Below are 23,044 nucleotides of genomic sequence, written 5' to 3'. Positions count from 1 at the left end.
GATGGGGAGGATCCAGAAATAGAAGTGTCCTGTGCTGGAGATGGAAGGAGGTATCCTCCTTCCCTTAACATCTGAGGTGGGTAAGAAGCTGATGCCTGGGGCGGGGGAAACTTGGCTCCGTGAGCTCTGAGCTCGGGCTGGAATTGGGAAGGGGCGGTTTTCCTTGGCTGCCTCCCGTGATGACGTTCATCAGCTGGGCGGCCGCCCCTCTCTCCCTGTTCTCCTCACCCTTTCCCACATTCCTAGAATCTCTTTGGAATTCTTGCCAGCGTCCTACACCTGGGGAACGTTTGTTTTGAAGAGAACCACCAAGGCTGTGCCACGATCCCAGACACGCACGAGATCAAATGGATCGCCAAGGTGACGTTCGGCTTCTGAAAAGCACGGGGAGGGCCCGGCCCTTTCGGAGGCGGAGGGCCGGAGAGGGGAGCTGAAGGCAGCTGGAGGCCCAGGTCCCACGCGGCCAACACCGTGGCCTTCCGGCTGATACTGGCTAGGAGATTTAAAGAGCGAGGGGGGCAGGTGAGGGAGTGGGTAAAAGCCAGCTGAGTGTAAAATCGGGATGTGGTCTCTCTCGCATTTCGGTGGGATTATCCGTCAGGGTGTATAATCCTGGGCCTGGAAATGGCACCAACTCCTTGCAAATTGGCAAAAAGCAAATCTGATCGCTGAATGGCATTTTGGTTTCCATGTTTTCAGCTCCTGGGGGTCCACCCATCCATCCTTCTGGAAGCTCTCACCCATAGAAAGATTGAAGCCAAAACTGAAGAGGTAAAAATGACACTAGATGGAAATGTGCCTGCCCTCCCCGCTCTTGCCTGCCTCATGGAAGAGCAGGACGATGGTCCTAGAGGAGGCCGGGGTCCCGCCTTCCAGCTCCTGCAGGAGTCTCCTGCCTCACCCTCCCCGTCCCCACCACTGCACCATCACTAGCTTTCCATGCCTCCCCTCTTGCCATGCCTTTCCCCCGTGAGGTCTTTGCACATGCCGTTCCCTCTACTGGAACACTGTTCCCTGTGCTTCTCTAATTAATGCCTTCTCATCCTTCAGTTCCTGGGGTCACACCCTCAAAGGGTCTCCCTGACCATCACACCCCTATCCTTATGCACCATCGGTGTCTCCTCATACTGCTCTCAGCTTGCAACATGACGGTGTGTGGGGCGTGAATGTCCCGTCCCCCAACTGTGAACCCACAGAATTTGTCTCAGTCATGGCTGTACCTCAGCAGCTCCACGCAGTGCCCAACACGTCGTAAGCACTCAAGAAATAGCTACTGCCTGAACGTGTACAGGTGGGGGCGGTGTCTTCCCCCAGCACATATCCCTTGCTGGCTGCTATTAAAGGCTAATTTGGAAACTCGGGAGGAAGTGGGCTTTTTTTTTTTTTTTTAACTTCTGTAATGATGCACCTGTTGTTGTCCTCAGGTAATATGCCCACTGACTCTGGAACTCTCTGTCTACGCTAGAGACGCAATGGCAAAGGCCATTTATGGACGAACATTTACTTGGCTAGTCAACAAAATCAATTCCTCCTTAGAGAACAAGGTTAGTCCAAACATGTTTGACTGACTCACTCTCGCTAACGTGGTAATGTTTTATAACCGACCTCGTCACTCTGAAGAATTTGTGAGCATTGACTGTTGGCCCCTGGTGCCCAGGGACGGTATCGTTCCGCGTCTCCATTCCCGGCACACAGTAGGCTCACAAAAAAATGCCCGCTGAGTGATTTTTGGAGTGTGTCCCGAAGTGTGGGATGCACAGTATTTGAAGTACGCCAGATGGCCTTCAGTGTCCACAGAATTTAGCTTTAACAGTGAGCATCATTTAATGTGCATAAGAAAAAATATGCATAACAAGTCCTTCAAATTCACCCTGGGAGTTTCCTCCAAGCTAGAAATTAAGGAAATGATCCTGAGGCACAGAGTATGTAGATGTAAAATTCAAGGAGATAGTACGTAAAGGACAGATTTGGAAGGCATCAGCTCAGGACGCCATACGGAATGCTAAATTGTGGCCCTTTGGAAAAAAATAGGCATTTTCTCTTTAAATATCCATCTTTGGGGCGCCTGGGTGGCTCAGTCGGTTGGGCGTCCGACTTCAACTCAGGTCACGATCTCGCCGTCCGTGAGTTCGAGCCCTGTGTCGGGCTCGGAGCCTGGAGCCTGCTTCGGATTCTGTGTCTCCCTCCCTCTCTGCCCCTCCCCCATTCGTGCTCTGTCTCTCTGTGTCTCAAAATTAAATAAACGTTTAAAAAAAATAAAAATAAATATCCATCTTTGCACCTGGTCCTCCCTTTTTTTTTTTTAATTTTTTTAATGTTTATTTTTGAGAGAGAGAGAGACAGAGCATGAGTGCGGGAGAGGCAGAGAGAGGGAGGACACAGAATCGGAAGCAGGCTCCAGGCTTGGAGCCGTCCGCACGGAGCCCGACGTGGGGCTCGAACTCGTGAACTGTGAGATCATGACCTGAGCCGAAGTCGAATGCTTAACCGACTGAGCCGCCCAAGTGTCCCCATCCTCTGTTTAAAATGACATTTGTATCACCTGTCCTCTCTCCTGGATCGACATCTCCTTTGCTGCTGTCTATAGAGGTCTCTTGCTTTCTTTGGGATTGATGTGGGCTTGGGAGGCTGAGAAGGGCTGAAGGAAGTGAGTGAACCAGAAGGGGAAGGTCTCACTTCTCGGGTGGTGGCTGGGGAAGCTTCAGTGGGATCCCGACGGGCTGCCGGCCAGAGGAGCAGGCTGGGAAATTTGTTTCCACCCTATAATTTCTCTGTGAGCCAATGTTGGAGAGAGAGAAGGTGTGAGCTTTATAACCAAGTCCCAGCTTTGAGGGCAGCTACCGGGTTTGAAGAGTCATTAACTAAAAGACCTCACAATGAATAGTGTGTGTTGCTTTGACTAGGATTTCACCAAGAAGACTGTGATTGGATTGCTGGATATCTATGGGTTTGAGGTCTTCGACAAGAATGGGTAAGTTTGTCATTACCTCCTGGTCCTCTGTCCGTCTGGTCTGAGGCATCTCTAATGTTGCTGGAACCGGGTTTCCCATCTTTAGAAATTCTCGGGATTTCCATAGCCACTAACTCATAGACTGTTCCAGAGTTGAAATGACCATTAAAAAAGGCAAACGTCTTGGGGCGCCTGGGTGGCTCAGTCGGTCAAGTGTTCGACTTGGGCTCAGGTCACGATCTCACAGTTTGTGAGTTGGAGCCCCACATTGGGGTCTGTGCGGACAGCTCAGAGCCCAGAGCCTGCTTCGGATTCTGTGTCTCGTTCTTTCTCTGTCCCTCCCCCACTTTTGCTCTGTCTCTCTCTGTCTCTCAAAAGTAAATAAATGTAAAAGAAAAACGCAAACATCTTTTAACTTGATTCTTGGGATCTATTTAGTAAATTGTGTAATTAATAAGGACTTTGCTTTTTCTGTATTAAAAAGCATCTTTAAAAAAGAAGTAAATACAGGGGTGCCTGGGTGGCTCAGTCAGTGAAGCGTTGACTATTGATTTCGGCTCGGGTCATGATCTCACAATTTCGTGAGTTTGAGCCCCGCATCGGGCTCCGTGCTGACAGTGCAGAGCCTGCTTGGAATTCTCTCTCTCCCTCTCTCTCTGCCCCTCCCCCACTTCCGCACTCTCTCTCTCTCTCAAAATAAGCGTTAAAAAGAAATAAAAATAAGCAAATACAGTTTTTTAATTGGTCTACTCGTGTAGCTTTAGCTCTTTAAATTTTTGGCCTCTCCAGTTTCGAACAGTTCTGCATCAATTACTGCAATGAGAAACTCCAGCAACTGTTAATTGAGAGAACCCTTAAGGCGGAACAGGCAGAATACGAAATGGAAGGCATAGAGGTAAACGTCTTAATGTTTTCTTCTCACTTGATTTCTTAATCTAGCGAAAGAGATTTGCTTGAGAAAGGATATTTCCCTGGAGATTTTGGCCTCCCTAGTACTAAGAATTATTTTTTTCTCTCCTGCTCTACTTATTTTCTGGGAAATTACTTTGACATTCGGGTAGTTTCTTTTCTTTTCTTTTTTTTTTTTAATGTTTGAGATTAAAAAAATCAGATTTTGGAAAAATAACGTTGGAAAATCATTTTATTTTTTTTATTTTATTTATTTATTTTTTCAACGTTTATTTATTTTTGGAACAGAGAGAGACAGAGCATGAACGGGGGAGGGGCAGAGAGAGAGGGAGACACAGAATCGGAAACAGGCTCCAGGCTCTGAGCCATCAGCCCAGAGCCTGACGCGGGGCTCGAACTCACGGACCGCAAGATCGTGACCTGGCTGAAGTCGGACGCTTAACCGACTGCGCCACCCAGGCGCCCCGGAAAATCATTTTAAAAAGAGATCTGTTTTATGTTCACCTAAATCCCCCTCGGAGAATTCTTTTCTCTTTGTCATTTCAGTGGGAGCCCATTCAGTATTTCAACAACAAGATCATCTGTGATTTGGTGGACGAGAGACACAAAGGGATCATTTCCATTCTGGTGAGAAAATTAATGTTGACTTAGAGTCCATTCATACGGTGTCGCCAACACGCGGAAGTTTTCCCCCAGGCTTGAAAAGGGTTGCTTAGCCCAAGCAGAAAGCCAGAAAACATAAAGGAAGGTTTTACAAAGAATGTGCGCTGATCCAGAGTTGAGACTCCTTGGGATGCACCCATGGCTTTATCTTGACCTGTTGGAACTTCTGAGAACATCCATGCCCAATTGTTCCAGTTCAAACATCGCTTTTTTCAGCACGTTTATTTATTTTTGAGAGAAACAGAGTGGGAGCGAGGGAGGGGCAGGGAGAGAGGGAGACACAGAACCTGAAGCAGGCTTCAGGCTCCCAGCCATCACCCCGGCGCAGGCTCGAACCCATAACCCACGAACCGCGATATCATGACCTGAGCCAAAGTCGGATGCTTAACCGTCTGAGCCACCCAAGACGCCCCCAAACATCACTTTTTAAAATCTAAAGCCAATGAGAAAGTATTTCTTTGCCTTTTCATTTGGGATCTTCTCCCTTATAACGAAAATAACTGGTCTCCTCTCTCCTGCCTGCCGCCCGCCCCCACCTAACTGTTGGGTGAACAAGATTCTAAAGCACAGCCGTGACTACAGATGGTGTCTATCGTTGCCAGGAACATGGGCACCCCCTGGATTCAGATGCCCGCCCCATTGCTTGCTAGCTTGTAACCTTGGGTGGGTGTCTTACCCTCTCTGAGCTCCCATCTCCTTGTCTTAAATGGATGCAGTGAATAGCAGCACTTATCTCGAGGAATTGTAAGGACAGGCTGAGATTGTACATGCACAGGGCTTAGAATTATGCCGGGGTGTGGTAAGCATTCAGACTCTCTTCATTCAACAAATGCTTACCGAATGCTTCCTTGGTGCCGTGACTGTGCCCTGTGCTGTGGGACACAGGCAGTGGACAAAACAGACCAAAACCACTACATTCATGAAGCTTTCAATTCTAGCGCAGAGAGACTGACAACAGACAGTTTTGTGGGCAACATAAGTAGGTTTTACAATGAAAAAAGCTCAAAAGATGAGATGCGCCGGGAAGGATGACTCAATTTCAGGCGAGATGGTCTGGGAAGGGCCGTGTGGACATCCGGGGAGGCAAGTTCCGGGAGGCACAGGCTGACATAAGCTCTTCTCTGGGCTCTCAATGCTCATATTGATGGCTAGACCAGCATAGACATGTCTCTTCGAAAGAGATGTCTCACTCACCTGAAGCCTGGTGTTCTCTTGTCGTTTTAACAAAAGCTGCAGGGTTGATTTTAAAGATGGTCACTCGCATGTTGCCAGTGTTAAGGGCCCAAAACAGGAAGTAGAAAGACACAGCCGGAGAGACTTGAGAAGTTAGATGCCCGGGGCTTTATAGCTTTCTCTCCATGAGGTTTTTGCTCCTGATAAAAGGGGATGTGGTCTTGGCCAGCAGTGGCTGGTTAAGAGAAACTGAGGTGGTGTTCAAGAAGACTTTGGAAATATGGTGGTCGGATGGGTGGGCGAGGTGACTTTTCACAGAATTTCAGACCCCTCTGAGAAGCTAAGCACGCGTGAGGGGTCACTGCCCTCGCGCCCCCAAGGTTCACCTGAACTTGGGTTGAGGTGACAGCGTTTTAGTCCACTACCTTTGGCCACAGCTGGCGAAGGCATTTCAACTTGGAATCGATGGCATAAGATGCTACGGATCGAGGCTTCTCTTTTTTCTCTGGAAGGATGAAGAATGTATCCGTCCCGGTCCCGCTACGGACTTGAGTTTCCTGGAGAAACTGGAAGAGAAAGTAGGCCAGCATGCACACTTCCAGACGTATGTATCTCGCTCGACAAGCTGTTGCTTGGGGAAGCTCGTCACTTACCCACTTTCTTGGGTATGTGGGCAGTGGACCCCAAGAGTAAAGGTGCTTCTTCTTGCACAGAAACGTGATGCACCATGATGATATACCGACTCCTATATATGTGTACCTTTTGTTAGTAGAAATCAAACCCGAATTCCAGGTAGAATGTTCTAAGATTTTGTATCTTTTTTTTTTTTAACGTTTATTTTTGAGAGTGAGAGAGAGCACAGTGGAGGAGGGGCAGAGAGAGAGGGAGACACAGAGCCTGAAGCAGGCTCCAGGGTCCAAGCTGTCAGCACAGAGCCCAACGCGGGGCCCAAACTCATGAACCATGAGATCATGACCTGAGCCGAAGTCAGACACTTCATGGACTGAGCCACCCGGGCGCCCCTAAGATTTTGTATCTTTATGATCATGACCTTGTGGACAGGGTCACAGGTGTGAAATAGGCTTCTTTTGGAAAGTCTTTTTTTTTTTTAATGTTTATTTTGAGAGAGAGAGAGAGAGTGCAAGCAGGGGAGGGACAGAGAGAGAGGGAGAGAGCCAACTAGGCTCAGTGCAGTCAGCGCAGAAGCCAACACGGGGCTTGATCTCATGAACTGTGAGATCATGACCGGAGCTGAAATCAAGAGTCAGACACTTAATGGACTGAGCCACCCAGGAACCCCAGAAATAGTCTTTTTTTTTTTTTAAGTTACGTATCAGATATAAAGTACACACAGAGCTATGTGTGGATCTGAAGCGTACGACCCAACGAATCTTCACATTCGTGTGTACTCACATCAGTGCCACGTAGATCCAGAGAATGAGGGTCTACAGCATCCAAGAAAATTGACTAGAATCGCAGCTCGGCCACTTATAAGACACGTGACCTATTAATATACCTGGTGCGGAGCATGGTAAGTGGCTCCGTAAGTCACCTAGTGTAATTTCTGGCCGTGGCAAAGACCGGGTAAATGGTAGTGGCTTTATCAGAGCTTTTGTAGAATATTGAAAGGCTAAGGAAATGAATCAAAAATGGAAAACTGAAGGGCACCTGGGTGGCTCAGTCAGTTAAATGTCTGACTTCAGCTCAGGTCACGATCTCATGGTTCATGAGTTAAAGCCCCGCATCAGGCTTGGGAATTCTCTCTCTCTCTCTCTCTCTCTCTCTCTCTCTCTCTCTCTCAAAATAAATACACTTTTTAAAATCTTTAAAAAAATGGAAAATTGAATTGCAGCATATTCACAAATGGCATAATACATAGCCACGAGAATGAACAATCCATAACCACATGCAGTGATGTGGATAAATCACAGAACATATAAGCAGGAGGAATCAGACCCACAGGGGCACCTGGGTGGCTCAGTCAGTTAAGCATCTGTCAGCACAGAGCCCGCTTCGGATCCTCTGTCCCTCTCTCTGCTCCTCCTCCATTCATGCTGTGTCTCTCTCTCTCAGAAATAACCATTTAAGCAATTTTTTTTAAAAAAGAGGAATCAGACACAAAAGGGTACATACGATACAATTAGGTTTCTATAAAGTATAAAACCAGATAAAAACCAACGTGTTGCGTTAGGTGTCAGGTCAGAACTGGAAAGGGCTCAAGGTGGGGGGGGTAGGTGGTTCTCCAGGAACCAGTAACGTTCTGTTTCTTGATCTGGTTGCCGGTTACCTGGGTGTTCGTTGTGCCAAAGTGCACTGAACCATACACTTAGGGTATCTGCGTTGTCAATATATATGTTATGTACATTTCAAGAAAGGCTACAAAAAAATTAGCCATCACCAGAATCTGAAAAATGATGTTTTATGAGCATTTTAGTCACTTACCATCATAAAAATGTAGTAAATTGGTTCTTAGTTATCATCTGGAAAAAGTAGAAGTTTTTTCATTGTACAAATCAGTGTGTCTTCTGTGGCTCACGTGTGTTTTTTAATTCCTCCGTTCTCAGGGGAAGGATCACATTTTAAGTCTTTGTTTCAATTCCAGTTAGTTAACATACAGTGTTATGTCAGTTTCAGGGGTGGAGTACAGTGACTCAGCACTTCCATTCCTCACCCCGTGCTCATCACAAGTGAAGTCCTCAGTCCCCATCGCCTATTTCCCCCATGTCCCCACCCTGGTCCGTTCTGGTAACCATCAGTTTGTTCTCTACAGTTAAGAGTTTGTTTCTTGCTTTGTCTCTCCCCCCACCCCCCGCCTTTGTTCATTTGTTTCTTAAATTCCACATATGAAAGAGATCACACGGTATTTGTCTTTCTCTGACTGACTTTTACTTAGCCATTATATTCTCCAGGTCCATCCATGGCGTTGCAAATGGCAAGATTTCATTCTGTTTTGTGGCTGGGTAATATTCCATTGTGTTTATATGCCATATCTTCTTTATCCATTCACCAATCGGTGGACACTTGGGCTGCTTCCATAATTTGACTGTTGTAAATAATGCTGCTATAAACATAGGGCTGCATGTATCCCTTTGACTTAGTGTTTTTGTATTCTTTGGGTAAATACCTCGTGGTACAGTTGCTGGATTGTAGGGTAGCTCTGTTTGAACTTTTGGAGGAACCTCCCTGGTCCTGCCCACAGTGGCCGCACCACTTTGCGTCCCACCAGCTGTGCAAGTGGGTTACCCTTTCTCCAGGCTTCTCTTTCGCTCTTTGCTTTCTATGTTGGTGCGTGTTGTTACAGCAAACTAGGAAAGTTCAGTTCGTGCCTCGTTCTCTCTTGCTGCAGCCGGAAGCTGGCGGGGCCAAAGGGCCGAAAGAGGATTGGCTGGATGGAGTTTCGGCTCTCTCACTACGCAGGAGAGGTCACGTACTGCACCAAAGGTGAGTGTGCGTGGGGCATAGGTCACGGTCACGCAGGTGTCCCTGTGTCCGCCGAAGAAACAGCTGCACGTCTATCCCAAACATTCCCTAGCTCTGCTGGCAAGCAAGCCGTTTGAAGTTTTCTCTTTATTACTTTTTTGTCGAACCACTTCATTTCACCCATTTAAAGTGTACCCTCCGGTAAGTTTTACTCTGTTCACTTTATAGTTATGCACCCGTCACCGCTGTGCATTTTAGAACGCTTCGCCCCAGGGGCGCCTGGCGTGGCTCAGTCAATGAAGCAGGCAACTCTTGGCCTCGGCTCTGGTCGTGATCTCGCGGTTTGTGGGTTCGAGTCCCAGGTCAGGCTCCGCGCTGATGGCACAGAGCCTGCTTGGGATTCTCCCTCTTTCTCTCTGCCCCTCTCCTGCTACCGTGCTCTCTCTCTCTCTCTCTCTCAAAATAAATAAATATTTAACAAAAAAAGAACACTTCATCCCAAAAAGAAACCCTGTTTGCATTAGCAACTATTTCCTATTTTCCCCATCCCCATCCCCCACAGCTGTGAACTAATCTGTTTTCTGTCTCTGCAAATTTGCCTGTTCTGGGTATTTCATCTAAATGGAATCACACAATGTGTGGTCTTCTGTGTCTGGCTTCTTTCCCTTAGCATCTTGTTTTCAAGGTTCATCTGTGTTACCATTTTTATTGCTAAATAATATTCCATTCTATGGATATACCCTGTTTTGTTTATCCATTCATCATTTGACAGGCATTTGGGTTGTTTGCTTTTGAGCTCTTACTAATAAGGTTCCTATGAACATTGTCTTTCAAAACCTTTAAAAAATATTTTCTTTTGTCATTTCTGCTTTAGGTTCTAAATTATTTTCCCTTTTTTTTTCTTTTTACCGTTCTTTTTTTAAGGTAGGCTCCACACCCAACGTGGGGCTTGAACTCACAACCCCAAGATCAAGAGTCACATGCTCCATTGACTGAGCAAGCCAGGCGCCCCTAAATTATTTTCACTTTTAAATCAGTTTCTCTAAGAATATTTAAAAAGCAATATGTAGGGGCGCCTGGGTGGCGCAGTCGGTTAAGCGTCCGACTTCAGCCAGGTCACGATCTCGCGGCCCGTGAGTTCGAGCCCCGCGTAGGGCTCTGGGCTGATGGCTCAGAGCCTGGAGCCTGTTTCGGATTCTGTGTCTCCCTCTCTCTCTGCCCCTCCCCCGTTCATGCTCTGTCTCTCTCTGTCCCAAAAATAAATAAACGTTGAAAAAAAAATTTTAAAAAAATCAATAAATAAATAAATAATAAAAAGCAATATGTATTTTTTCTCTTGAATTCAGAGTGGTATAAAAACAGAAAACATTTTCAAATGGAATGAATCTCTCTTTGTGGATAATTGATTGACTGTCATCAATCAATGATATACACGTAACGCAAGAAGTTCCTAACGGTACGGAAAAGCCCAAAAAAGGAAACTAAAAGTCCCCTTTACTCCTAGTTTCTCCCACAGGAACCAACAGTTTCTTGTAATTTCTTTCAGGAAAATAGAAATATCTTCTGCATCTACTTAAATATGTGGGGACACATATACATATTCAAATAACACGTATATGCACACGCATTTAAGTAACACAGATTGTTATTCTGTGTTCTCTATTTTGCATTTTTTTTTTCATTTAATGAAAACGAGAAAAATTGTTTCTTGTTTTTGTTTTAAATGTTTGTTTACTTTTGAGAGAGAGAGAGGGAGAAAAAGCGCGTGCCCAAGTGAGCTAGGGGCGCAGAGAGAGAGAGAGAAGCAGGGCTCATAGTCACCCGAACTGGGGCTCAAGCTCACCCAGTGTGGGATTCGAACTCATGGGATCATGACCTGAGCCGAAGTCAGATGCACCCAGGTGCCCTAAATGTTTGTTTATTTTTGAGCGAAAGAGCGTGAACAGGGGAGGGGCAGAGAGAGAGAGAGAAGGAAAGAGAGGGAGACAGAGGATCCGAAGCAGGCTTGGTCCTGACAGCAGAGAGCCCAGTGTGGGGTTAAACGCACTAACCTCAAGACCATGATCTGAGCCAAAGTCAGACGCTCAACCGACTGAGCCGCCCAGGAGCCCAAGATCATTTGGATTCCAATTAACGCTCAATACTTACTCAATTCCAAATAACGGCTCAGACCATGGGCCAGACACTGTCCCAGTGCTTCACCTCGCAGAACCGTTTTATTATCCTTCTTTTAATCTCGAAGGCAACTGAGCTCAGAGAAGTCAAGTAGCTTGCCCAAGGTCGCTCAGATAGTAAGTGACAGAGCTGGGGTTCAGACCCACACCTTTTGCCTCCGCACTCACATCTATTCTCCGTAGCAGCCAACAGATTGCACCACGTTTCTTTGGAGGGGCTGCAGGGACTCCCTCTAGGGCCGTGTCCTTTGACCTGTTTGATGGACACAGCTTGTTTCCAGTTTTGTTTCTTGTAAACCCTGCTGTCGTTGACCCCCTTGCGTATTTCACTTGGCCAATCTGTGCATGTTATATACATAGCATAAATTCCCAAAAGTGGCATTGCTAAGTTAAAAAGTTCTATCAGAAATTAGTTTGGGGGCGCCTGGGCGGCTCAATGGGTTGAGGGTCCAAGTTTGGCTCAGGTCATGACCTCATGGTTCGTGGGTTCGAGCCCCCGAGTCGGGCTCTCCGCTGTCACTGCACAGTCCACTTCAAATCCTCTGTCTCCTTCTCTCTCTGTGCCTCCCCTGCTTGTTCTCTCTCTCTCTCTCTCTCTCTCTCAACAATAAACATTTAAAAGGTTTTTCTAAGAAGAAAACCTTATGCCAAGTGAAATAAGCCAGTTACAAAAGGACAAAACACTGCATCATTCCCATTATAAGGCATAGTCAAATTAGAAGAGTAGCCAAATTCCTAGAGGCAGAAAGTGGTGGTTACCAGGGGCTGGGGGAGGGAGAGGGGGAGTTAGCATTTAACGGGGTCAGAGTTTCAGTTTGAGAAGGTGAAGCATTTTGGAGACAACTGGTGGTGCCGGTTACACGGTAGTGTGGCCGTGCTTAATACCACTGAACATGTAAAAATAGCTAAAATGCTAAATTTTATGTTATGTCTGTTTTGCCACAATAAGGATGCCAGTCTTGGTGACTCCAAATAGTCTTCTGAAAAGGTTAGGTCTCAGACGCCTTTTTTTAGTTGGTTTTGATTGTATAACGTCATTTAGTTACGAACATAATTATTAGTAACCAATAAGGTTTTTTTTTTTTTTTTAATTTTTTTTTCAACGTTTTTTATTTATTTATGGGACAGACAGAGACAGAGCATGAACGGGGGAGGGACAGAGAGAGAGGGAGACACAGAATCGGAAACAGGCTCCAGGCTCCGAGCCATCAGCCCAGAGCCTGACGCGGGGCTCGAACTCACGGACCGTGAGATCGTGACCTGGCTGAAGTCGGACGCTTAACCGACTGCGCCACCCAGGTGCCCCTATAACCAATAAGGTTTTAAGCGAGCACTGAATAAACCGAGTTTTAACATTGGAAATGGCGAGTTTTCCTTTGTATGAAGACACTGTTGGGTGCCTCGAGTCCTGGGGCTTCAGCTTGGCTTTGCTAAGTGGTGGGATGATTTTCTCACCCGGCTTCGCCTGGCCCCTCTTGAAATTCAGTACCCCCTTCCTTGTTCTGACGTCATTCCGTTTATACGTAGTTCTATGCTACGGGACTAGGACATATATACAGTGCTTCGCGTAAAATCTCTACCTTCTTGTGATAGCTAAGTGGGAGTTTAGAGTACGGCGTGTATGCCATAGATTCAACTCTGAGGACCTCATTCTCAACCAAGGGTGAGCTAACTCCTCCAGGAACATCTGGCCATGTCTAGAGACAATTTGATACTTGTAGCTAGAGAAGGTGACACTGACATCGCATGGGTAGAGGTCAGGGATGCTGTTAAACATTGTGTGATTCACAAGATGGACCCCACAACAAAGTCTTTTCAGCCCCAAATGTGAGCAGTGCCAAGGCTGGGAAGCTCCGACCTGATCCTAGGAGATTATTTTCAGGGTTTCCTTTTGCGATCACTTGGGATGGAAATGCATTTTTAGGCAAAGCCATTGACTCAAAAAAAGTTTCAACGTTTTACAGGCTTCTTGGAAAAGAACAATGATCTCCTCTACAGACATCTGAAAGAAGTAAGTGTGAAGTTTAACCATGTGTGTTTCTGATGGTTGTTAGATATCACCCATGACCCGGATTTGGGGCTAGATTGGGCCTCCTGGATTTTTCTCTGCAGTCCTTTACGATAGACCTTCATGGCCGGAACGGATATTTGAGGTCATCTGTACGATGTGCCCTTGATCCAACGTGCCTATTCAAGTGTGTATGTTGCCCCTGCTGTGTGCCAGAACTCTGTACCCGCTCTGGGCGGTCCTTGCTCTCACGAGGCTTACCATGGGGGTGGGGAGTGGCTGAGGATAAATATATACATTGACCCCTGAACAACAAAAACCCGCCAATCCTCCGTGCAGTCAAACATCCACCTATAACTGGGCACCTGGGTGGCTCAGTTGGTTAAGCATCTGACTTCGGCCCAGGTCATGACCTCATAGTTCATGAGCTCGAGCCTTGCATCGGGCTCCGCGCTACTGTGCGGAGTCTGCTTGGGATTCTCTCTTTCTTCCTTTCTCTCTGCCCCTGCCATGCTCTGTTTCTCAAAAATAAATGATTTTAAAAATCCATCTAAGACTTTTGACTTCCCACAACTTAACTGCTAACAGCCTGCCGTTGACCGGAAACCTTACCGGATGCATAAACAGCTGATTCACACATATTTTGTCTGTTACGTGTATCATATATGCTGCATTCTTAAAAGGAGGTAAGCTAGAGAAAAGAAAATGTTAGTAAGAAAATCTTACAGAGACTCTTAAATACAGAGAACAAACTTGAGGCCCCCAAACCAAGAGCACACTGTATACTCTGTATGTTAGCCAACTTAACAATAAATCGTATTAAAAAAAAAAAAGAAAATCTTAAAATACATTTATAGTAATGTTGCTGTTAAAAAAAAAAAAAACTACATGTAAGTGGATCCATGTGGTTCAAATCCGTATTGTTCAAAGGTCAACTGCACACGATAAGTTACCCATCAGTGAGAAGTGCTATGAAGAAAATAAGGAAATATGATTGAGAGGGACATTTTCTTTTTTAAAGTTTGTTTATTTTGAGAGAGACAGAGCATGAATGGGGGATGAGCAGAGAGAGGGAGAGGGAGAATCCCAAGCAGGCTCAGCACTGATGCAGAGCCTGACACAGGGGCTTGAATTCACAAACTGTGAGATCATGACCTGAGCCGAAATCAAGAGTCAGATGCTTAACTGATCGAGCCACCCAGGTGCCCTGAGAGGGACATTTTAAATTTAGTTTAAGAGATCAAAGAAAGCACCCCTCTGGAGGTGACTTTGAGCTGTTGACTGGAAAAAATGGGGTTTCTCCAGGGTAGGGGACCAGCATGTGCAAAGGCCCTGAGGCCCAGATGAGTTCAGTGTGTGTTCAGTGACGAGTATAATGTTAGGAGCGGGGACTGAGCCCATCAGGATGAAGTCCCCAAGGAGGAGTAGAGATTTTTGTTCTGGTGCAACGGGAATATAGCGGGGTAGCACAAACAGAGGATGAGGAGACGGACCCAGAGAAATCTCAACTTGTTCAAGGTCACACGGTGAGGTGGGGCTGAGATTAGCCCCTAGGGCTGCTGCTGCAAGTCCCAGTCTCCCTCCATGTACCTCACTGATCAGAAAAACCTTGGGTGTTGTAGAGCCTTGCTTTGCATTGAAACAGTCAACTGTTTTATAAAAATGGGATTTTATTTAAGTAGCTTGGTCTACAAAAAGCTTAAACGTTAGGGAGGCATTTTCAGAGTGGACGCACAAACCAGTCATTTCAGGATGTCTTCTGCCCTCCCTGGTCTTTCTCTGTCACTTCTAGGTCCTCTTGTCCCCACCTCTGGGGTTCAGGATAGAGAAGCAATTCCTAACTTTGGATCTCTGCTCCAGGCAGGTGCTCCCTCAGTCATTGTCAGCCCCACCCCTTCCCAACTGGGGGTCTCGGGCAGACCTCCCCATCTGGTGAGGTGGGTCTGGTGGGGCCTCCCTCTCAGAGTCGCGGTGAATGACACAGGAGTGGAAGGGCCGGGCCGACACAGGGAACGTAATAATCGTCTCCTGACGATTTGACACACTGGCCTCTGTGTGCCATGCCCCTGCCCCTCACAAACCCACCCACGGAGGGGGCTTCCCGTGGAAAAATCTCCAAGTCTCTCACTTGACCAGCCAGGGCTGAAGCTCCTTGCACTTTGTTTTGGCTTCAAAATGGGTCATTTCAATTTGCTCTCTCCTGTATGCAAATTGCTGTTTCCTGCCATTGTAAATGCAGAATTAGAGTGGATTAAACAATTTTTTTTAAATTTAAAGAAACGTTGGGGGGCACAGGGGACTCTGTCGGTTAAGCGTCTGACTTCGGCTCAGGTCATGACCTTGACGTTTGTGGGTTCAAGCCCCGCATTGGACTCTGTGCTGACAGCTCAGAGCCTGGAGCCTCCTTCAGATTCTGTGTCTCCTTCTCTCTCTGCCCCCACCCCCCTCCACTCTCTGTCTGTCTGTCTGTCTCTCTCTTTCCCTCAAAAATCAGTAAGTAAACTTAAAAAATACCATAAAATGAAGCTTTAAACATTTCCTTCCGTGTTTGACTATGTCTTTTCCCCACTTCTTCAAGTGCTCCGGAAGTAAGTGGCTCTGGGACCTTGTGCACACTTGTGCAAGCTCTCCTGAAGGCCCCTTAGTGATTTCCGAAACACTGAACGTGGAACTCCTTTCTTTTACTTGCAGGTGCTCTGCAGTTCCAAAAATCGCATCCTGAAGGAATGCTTCCTGGTGGCTGAGTTAGAAAACCGAAGAAGGCCACCAACGGTGAGTGGGGAGGTGGGGAAAAAATGCTCATGCAGAATTAGAAAGGTAGCAAAAATCAGCCAGAGGGCACAGTTACCCCCAGTTACCTATACATTTTAAGCTGTCCTTCCTTTTTCTGGAAATGTTGCTAACATGTTCTACTAAATATATACTTTCCAAGTGTAGTAACCAGTGTGCTTATTTGCACTCACTGAGTGCCTACTGTGTACAGGGGGCACAGGAGTTAACGCTAACAAAATGGACAAGATCTCTCTTCTCATGGGGCTTATAATCTAGTGAAAGAAAGTATGGGAAAATACCATCAAAGAAAGAAAGAACTTAAAACAGTGCGTCATAAAGGAAGCTTGGTAACAAGGAAATAAGAGAGCATGGGGGTGATGGTCTCAATGGCGATACTGGCTCTTACAAGGTGCTGATCACATATTTGCTAAGTGAAGGAAGAATTCTGGACAGGTGCTTGTCCGGCTTCTGCTTGACCAGTCTGAGCCTGTACTTCTCGGGCCAGGACATTCAGAACCTTCTCCTAGTGGGCAGAATGGTAATGGGTAGGATAATATGTCAGGAGTTGGGACCTAAAGGGCTAGCCAATCTTCTCTGTATTTACTTGGAGCTGCAATCTCTACTTAGTTCATTCTCTCTCTCTCTTTCTCAAGGTGGGGACTCAGTTTAAAAACAGCCTGAGCAGCCTTCTGGAAATCCTCATCTCTAAGGAACCTTCATACATCCGTTGCATCAAGCCCAATGAGAGGAAAGAACCCAGTGAGTCATGAGTCGTTCTGAACACTGAACTCAGGGAAATAAGGCTGGGAGGAAAGCCAAGGTGTCAGTGGGTTAAAATCCTAACAAAAAAACAAAAAACCAAAAACCCCACAGGCTTGTTCCTTGCTCTCCATACATGATTTATTTTCATTTTTAAATAATAGAAGGTAAATGAATAGGGAGGGAGAGGAGTTTTTTTGGTGGTCCTGAGTGACCATTGCTCAGAGCCTGGCCAGTTTCAGGAGCAGCACAGCTGAGCCAGGCAGATGTCAGAGGTGGGGGGAAGCAGTGTTGCTTCTCTCCAGCCAGTGAACAGTTTTCCAAATGGTCTGGGACTTGGGTATCTTCCACGCTGATGCCATGGTCGGTAACACAGTTGTGTAGTCAGAGGCTTACAGAAGGCAGGCAGGAAGAGCACGTGAGTGAAGCAGGATGTAAGGCAATAGGGAGTGGAGGGGACTGTGGCAAACTGCAAAGGGCACATGCTGTCTAAAGGAGCAGCCCTGTTACCTTCCAGCTAGTTATTGCCACGTGGGACTCTAGCCCAGCATGGCCAGATATCTTTTTTTTTTTTTTTAAGAGAAGCCAGAAATCCAATTTTTGCTGTAAATTCCCCCATTAAAATAAAACAACAGAGTTAGGACCTGACAAAATATGTCCGTGGCCAGACCCAGCCCACAGATGGTCAGCTTGCAGCCTGTGATCTGTCTTGGTTGAAACGGAGCCATGGAATCCTTTACTGTCACTCTCCCTTCTGTGTTTCCAAAGGCAAGTTTGATGACTTGCTCATAAGGCATCAGATCAAGTACCTGGGGCTGATGGAGCACCTGCGGGTGAGACGGGCTGGCTTTGCACACCGGCGGAAATATGAGCATTTCTTGCAAAGGTAAAGTTGGTTTTGTTGAGTTGAAGCTGGTACAAATACCTACTGTGTGAGGACTCTCAGGGTGCGTTGCTGAATAAAAGGCCAGGCCCCAGGCAACTCCATTTGGTTAATTGCTGTAGACTTGACTGTGATGAGCACTAACATTTTGCAGAATAGGAAACTGATTCGCCGTACCTCCTTCCCTTCCTGACGTTAAGCCTGTAACTTCTTGGAGTCCAGGAAACACAGGTTAACGCACAGACCTGCCACCCAGGGGGCAGAGTGGGCAGTGCACCACTTGAGTCTGTATTTAGTTGGGGAAGACCCTTCCCATGGTGATTGTAGGTGCTAGTTTAGCCTTCAGTCTGGAAACGATCCTCCCGGCCTCATGGGCTATCAAGAGAAGCAGGTGGAGTGGTGTGAACATAAGTTCATAAGGATTTAATGATATAACCCCACCACCACCGCCACTCAAATTGCTTGTGCATCAGCACTTCATTGGTGGGGGGCTATGTGTAAATTTGTCCTACCAAAAAAAAAAAAAAAAAAACCACATTCTCACACACTCAAGGGAAGCAGAATAAAATTGTTATTTTTGTGGGTTGCCATGGTTGAATATTGGCAATTTTATATTTTAACCTGATACTAAGCTGCTTTTGAGCTTCAACTGTATAAAAGCCTTGCGCACGAGCTTACATTTTTCATCAGATTTCTTGCATTTTGCAACTTACATCCAGATCCTGCCCTTTGAAACTTGAGCGTTTTCTAGCAGCTCTAATTTGTAGCCCCTGATTTAGTGACCTCAGATCTTTCTCTACCAAGTTTCATGTTTGTTTTTCTCCCGTGAGCCTCATGCCTTGATAAGTAATATCTGCTTATATGCATTTATTAAGTAATAATCTCTTTCCTTACTGTTCTGTTAATGATTTATATACCTGCTGACACCCTTTAGCTGTAACCCCCTTATCTCCTTACCACCCCCACTCCAGCCCGAAGCACTCACTAACCTACTGCTTGTCTCTCTAGATTTCCCCATTCTGAACATTTCATATGCATGAAATCATACAGTATGTGGCCTTTTGTGACTGGTTTCTGTCACTTGGCATAGTGTTTTCAAGGTTCATCCCTGTTGTAGTGTATATTTTCATTCCTTTTGAGGGCTGAATGATGCTCCATTGTGTGGATAGACAGGCCACATTCTATTTATGCATTATCAGTTGATGGGCATTTGGATTGTTTCTGCTCGGGGCTATGATGAATAATACTGTTCTGCATATAACATATAATATGCATATAACATATAATAATACTGTTATGCATATGCATAGGTTTTTATGTGGACATGTGTTTTTATTTGGGAGGGGGTATACCTATGAGTAGATTACTAGGTTGTATGATAATTCAATGTTTATTTGTTTGAGGAACTACCAGACTGTTTGCCTTGTGTTTGCTCATCAGCTACTTGTATTTCATTCACCATTTTCACATATCCATTTTTTTCTGAGTCTAACTTGGGGTAGAGATGGCCAGAATCAGCAGCCGCCGCCCACCCTACCCCCTAAACACATGCGCATTTGATGTTCCCATTTTTTTTTTTGCATTTTTTTTGCACTTCACAAATCTTTTCTATTTTGTTATTGCCTGAGGCTCCTTCACTCTTTCTGTAAACACTACTGAGCACCTGCTGTGTACCAGCGCTGTCCTTGGTGCTGGGTAACTGCAGGACAGCACAGACCCCACTGCAGCATGGGGTTTGCTTCCCAGTGGGGGAGCCCACTAGCTATAATGAGGATATAGGCGGTCAAATGGGGATATGTCTTTGAAGGGAAATGAATCTGGGGAGGGGAAAGAGGAGCAGGGTCAAAAGGTGGAAGGCTTTACCTCTTTAGGTAAGGTGGTCTGGGAGGGCCTTTCCAAGTGGAGCGAGGGAGCCATGAAGGTATTTGGGGACAGTGATCCAGGGAGGAGAGCCTGGAGGTGGGAACTGGGTGGGCTGGAGGAACAGCCAGGAGGCTGGCATGGCTGCAGGTCAGTGGGGCTCAGGGAGGGGCTAAAGATGATCATATGTGTGCACCCTGCCTGGCCTTACTTCCCTTGATCAGGAAGCTATTGTATCTCACATTTGAAATTTACTAGTGGAACTTACACAGATGGAACGTACTAGTCTCTCTCCCTGCCAGTGTTTAAGGCATCTCCTCATTCCCCGCCGTGTCTGTCTAGCCCATGTTTGGACAACTTTGATGACGTGTGCTAGTGATGGGCGTGGCCTGGACAGCCGGGAGCAGGGCCTGGGGCTGTACTGTGTTCCCTGGGGTTGGCGTGCCCCTGTGCCTTTGTGCGTACGTGGCTAGACCGGGAAAGGTAACCAGGGAAGAACACATGACACTCAGTGCCTGTCTTAATTCAGGCGGCTAAAACAAAGTACCGGGGACTGGGTGGTTTACAAACAACAGAAATTTATTTCTCACAGTTTGGGAGGCTGGAAATCTGAGCTCGAGATAGCAGTGTGGTCATGTTCCGGTGAGGACTGTCTTTTGGGTTGCATGAAGTCCGCCATTCTCTCATATCCTCGCGTGGGGGAAGGAGGGTGAGGGAGATCTCTGGAGGCCTCTGTTATAGGGACACTCATCCCTTTCATGGAGGCTCCCTCATGACCTCATCACCTCCCAAAGACCCCACCTCCTAAAGCCATCACATCGTGGGTTAGGATTTCAGCATGTGAATTTAGGAGTAAGGAGACGACACAAACATTCAGTCCATTGCCCTTCATGGACTTGCTCATAAAGTATAGTTCCTGGAAAATAAACCCATTTTAACAGAGTAAAATGTGGGGTCCTGGGTGGCTCAGTTGGTTAAGCATCCGACTTCGACTCAGGTCATGCTCTTGCAGTCCGTGGGTTCGAGCCCCGCGTCGGGCTCTGTGCTGACAGCTCAGAACCTGGATCCTGTTTCGGATTCTGGGTCTCCCCCTCTCTCTGCCCCTCCCCTGATCACACGCTGTGTCTCTCTCAAGTAAAACATGAACGAATTTTAAAAAACAGTGTAAAATGTGATTTTGAAATAGTAGGAACCATATAACATTATTAAGGGCGAGAAGCATAGTAGGAGTCACGTAGCTAACATTTTTTTGAAGTCTCGGACTGTGTCCAGTGCTCTCCACAGATTATCTCCCTTCAGCCTTGTGACGGTCCCACGAGAAGGGCTTGTTATTGTTCGTGTTGCACAGGGTGAGGAGGTGAAGTGACTTGCCCTCAAACCCAGCCAGGGCGGTCCCGGATATAATTTCTACCCTTGGTCCACGGGCACTTGGAATTCTGTGTTCTCTTATTTCATTATGTTACAGACAACCATGGTTCTGTCTATGGTGACCACATATAGAAGGGAGTTGTATTGTGTGCTGAAATCAGGTCCGTAAATCAGCATTACGTCCAAAATTACCCTTGAAAAATCCCTCGTCACTTACCAAGCACGGTACCTTTTCTTCCTGTGCTGGCCCACGTTCATTTATCTATTCGTTCATCGGCAGACGGACATTTGGGTTGTGTCTACCTTTTGTCTATGATGAGTGATGACACCGTGAACGTTCACGTATGAGCTTGTGTGTGGACGTATGTTTTCATGCCTCTGCGTGTGTACTTAGGAGTGGAATGGAGTTTCTTGGGTGGGGTGTCTGACGATGTCATTGTTCTATGGAGACAGACCAAACCCACCCCGTTGAGACCGTTTCTCCCTTTTATGTTTCTTGCCAAGTGTGTGTTATTGAATTCAAGGAAGTTGGTATGATGAGTCTGCTAGATTGTGCTGAGTAGCTGACATACCACAGCGGAGCACATCCTGAGCTCCGGAGGGGAGTGGGGGTGGGGGAGGTGAGTGGAAGGTCCGAAGACTTTCTGCAAGGGCCTCTCCTCTCCCCAGGTACAAGTCCTTGTGCCCAGACACCTGGCCACACTGGCACGGGCCTCCAGCAGAGGGCGTAGAACGGCTGATCCAGTACATCGGCTACACGCCCGAGGAGTACAAGTTAGGGAGGTAAGTGGCCAAGAAATCCCCATTGAAAAGGTTTGTGCATTGACCTGTATGTGTCTAGAGCCTGGAGATGAATTTTTAAAGGAATTTACATAGATTGACAAGCGGATACCTCCATCCACTCAAGTTAAATGCAGCTCTGTGAAGAAAACACTGTGTGTACCTGCTCACCTTGCTTTGCTCACACAGAATATTACACAACGTTTCTGAAAGTAGCTGAGTGTCCACAGTTGAGCTCCGTTCTGACACTGTCTACCTAGGTAGTGTCCAATGCCCAAGTTAAGGACTCAGCCTTGCCAGACTGTCTACCCCCGCCCCCCACTTCAGATGCCAGTTACAAGTCCCACTGGTCACCTGTGCTTCTGACCACTGACTGGCTAGCTATTGGAGGTTCCCAGGACCCCCTCTTTGGGTTCAATCGATTGGCCAGAGTGGCTCAGAAAACTCAGAAAAAAATTTTTACTTGGGTCCCTGAGTGGCTCGGTCGGTGGAGCCATCAGCTCAGGACATGGTCTCGCAGTTCAGGAGTTCGAGCCCCGCATCAGGCTCACTGCTGTCAGTGAAGAACCTGCTTCAGAACTTCTGTTCCCCTCACTCTGCCCCTCCTCCGCTTGCACAGACGCTCTCTCTCTCTCTCTCTCTCTCTCTCTCAAAAATAAAAATTAAAGAAAAAGTAAAACATTTTTCTTACTGGATTGCCGGCTTATTACAAAAAAATAGAACTCCAGAACAGCCAGATGGAGGAGATACATAGGGCGGGGTCTGGGGAAGAAGCCTGGAACTTCCACGCCCTCTCCAGGTACAGTCAGAACATCACGCCAGGTCTTTTTTTGGCGGGGGGGCAGGGGGGAGCGGTTATGGAGGCTTCATTACATGGGCACGATTGACAAAGTCACTGGTCATCAGTTCAACCCCCAGCCCCTCTCCCCTACCTCGAGGCGGGGCTGAAAGTTCTCAGCCTCTCATCTCAAGATTGGTTTCCCTGGCAGCCGGCTCCCATCCTTAGGTTATCCAAGGGGGCTTTGCACACATCACTTCCTTAGCAGAAACTCGGGTGTGGTGTGGTCGAAAGGGATCTGTTAATGACTAGTAAGACACCCATTTCACTCTTATCCCTTTGAAACCATTTCAGGAACAGAGTCCAAATATAACAAAAAGATGCCCCTGTTGCTCTAATTACAAGGATTTGGGGAGCCGTGATACTGGAACAGGACAAAGACCAAACATGTATATATTTTTTAATGTTTATTTTGAGAGAGTACGCACAGGGGAGGGGCGGGGAGGGGGAGAGAGAATCCCAAGCAGGCTCTGCCCTGCCAGTGCAG

General features: G+C 46.8%; 1 protein-coding gene across 2 annotated transcripts in view; it reads left to right on the top strand.

Annotated features, from left to right (window-relative positions):
* The window catches only part of MYO1H (myosin IH), a 33,319-nt gene extending 10,997 nt beyond the window's left edge, over nucleotides 1–22,322 (top strand). For both annotated transcript variants that reach the window (XM_040443624.1, XM_040443623.1), the window contains 13 exons: nucleotides 247–360; nucleotides 700–771; nucleotides 1,425–1,544; nucleotides 2,904–2,971; nucleotides 3,740–3,845; nucleotides 4,406–4,486; nucleotides 6,208–6,299; nucleotides 9,042–9,136; nucleotides 13,254–13,300; nucleotides 15,989–16,069; nucleotides 16,723–16,828; nucleotides 17,597–17,714; nucleotides 21,609–22,322. In XM_040443624.1, coding sequence (XP_040299558.1) covers nucleotides 247–360; nucleotides 700–771; nucleotides 1,425–1,544; nucleotides 2,904–2,971; nucleotides 3,740–3,845; nucleotides 4,406–4,486; nucleotides 6,208–6,299; nucleotides 9,042–9,136; nucleotides 13,254–13,300; nucleotides 15,989–16,069; nucleotides 16,723–16,828; nucleotides 17,597–17,714; nucleotides 21,609–21,726 — 1,218 coding nt within the window. In that variant the 3' untranslated portion in view covers nucleotides 21,727–22,322. The remainder of the gene's footprint in view (nucleotides 1–246; nucleotides 361–699; nucleotides 772–1,424; nucleotides 1,545–2,903; nucleotides 2,972–3,739; nucleotides 3,846–4,405; nucleotides 4,487–6,207; nucleotides 6,300–9,041; nucleotides 9,137–13,253; nucleotides 13,301–15,988; nucleotides 16,070–16,722; nucleotides 16,829–17,596; nucleotides 17,715–21,608) is intronic.
* Nucleotides 22,323–23,044: the final 722 nt, after the last annotated feature.

Source organism: Herpailurus yagouaroundi, unplaced genomic scaffold (genome assembly GCF_014898765.1).
Source record: "Herpailurus yagouaroundi ecotype Mexico unplaced genomic scaffold, PumYag 191, whole genome shotgun sequence".
Taxonomy (NCBI): domain Eukaryota; kingdom Metazoa; phylum Chordata; class Mammalia; order Carnivora; family Felidae; genus Herpailurus; species Herpailurus yagouaroundi.
This window is presented reverse-complemented; position numbering and strand designations above follow the sequence as displayed.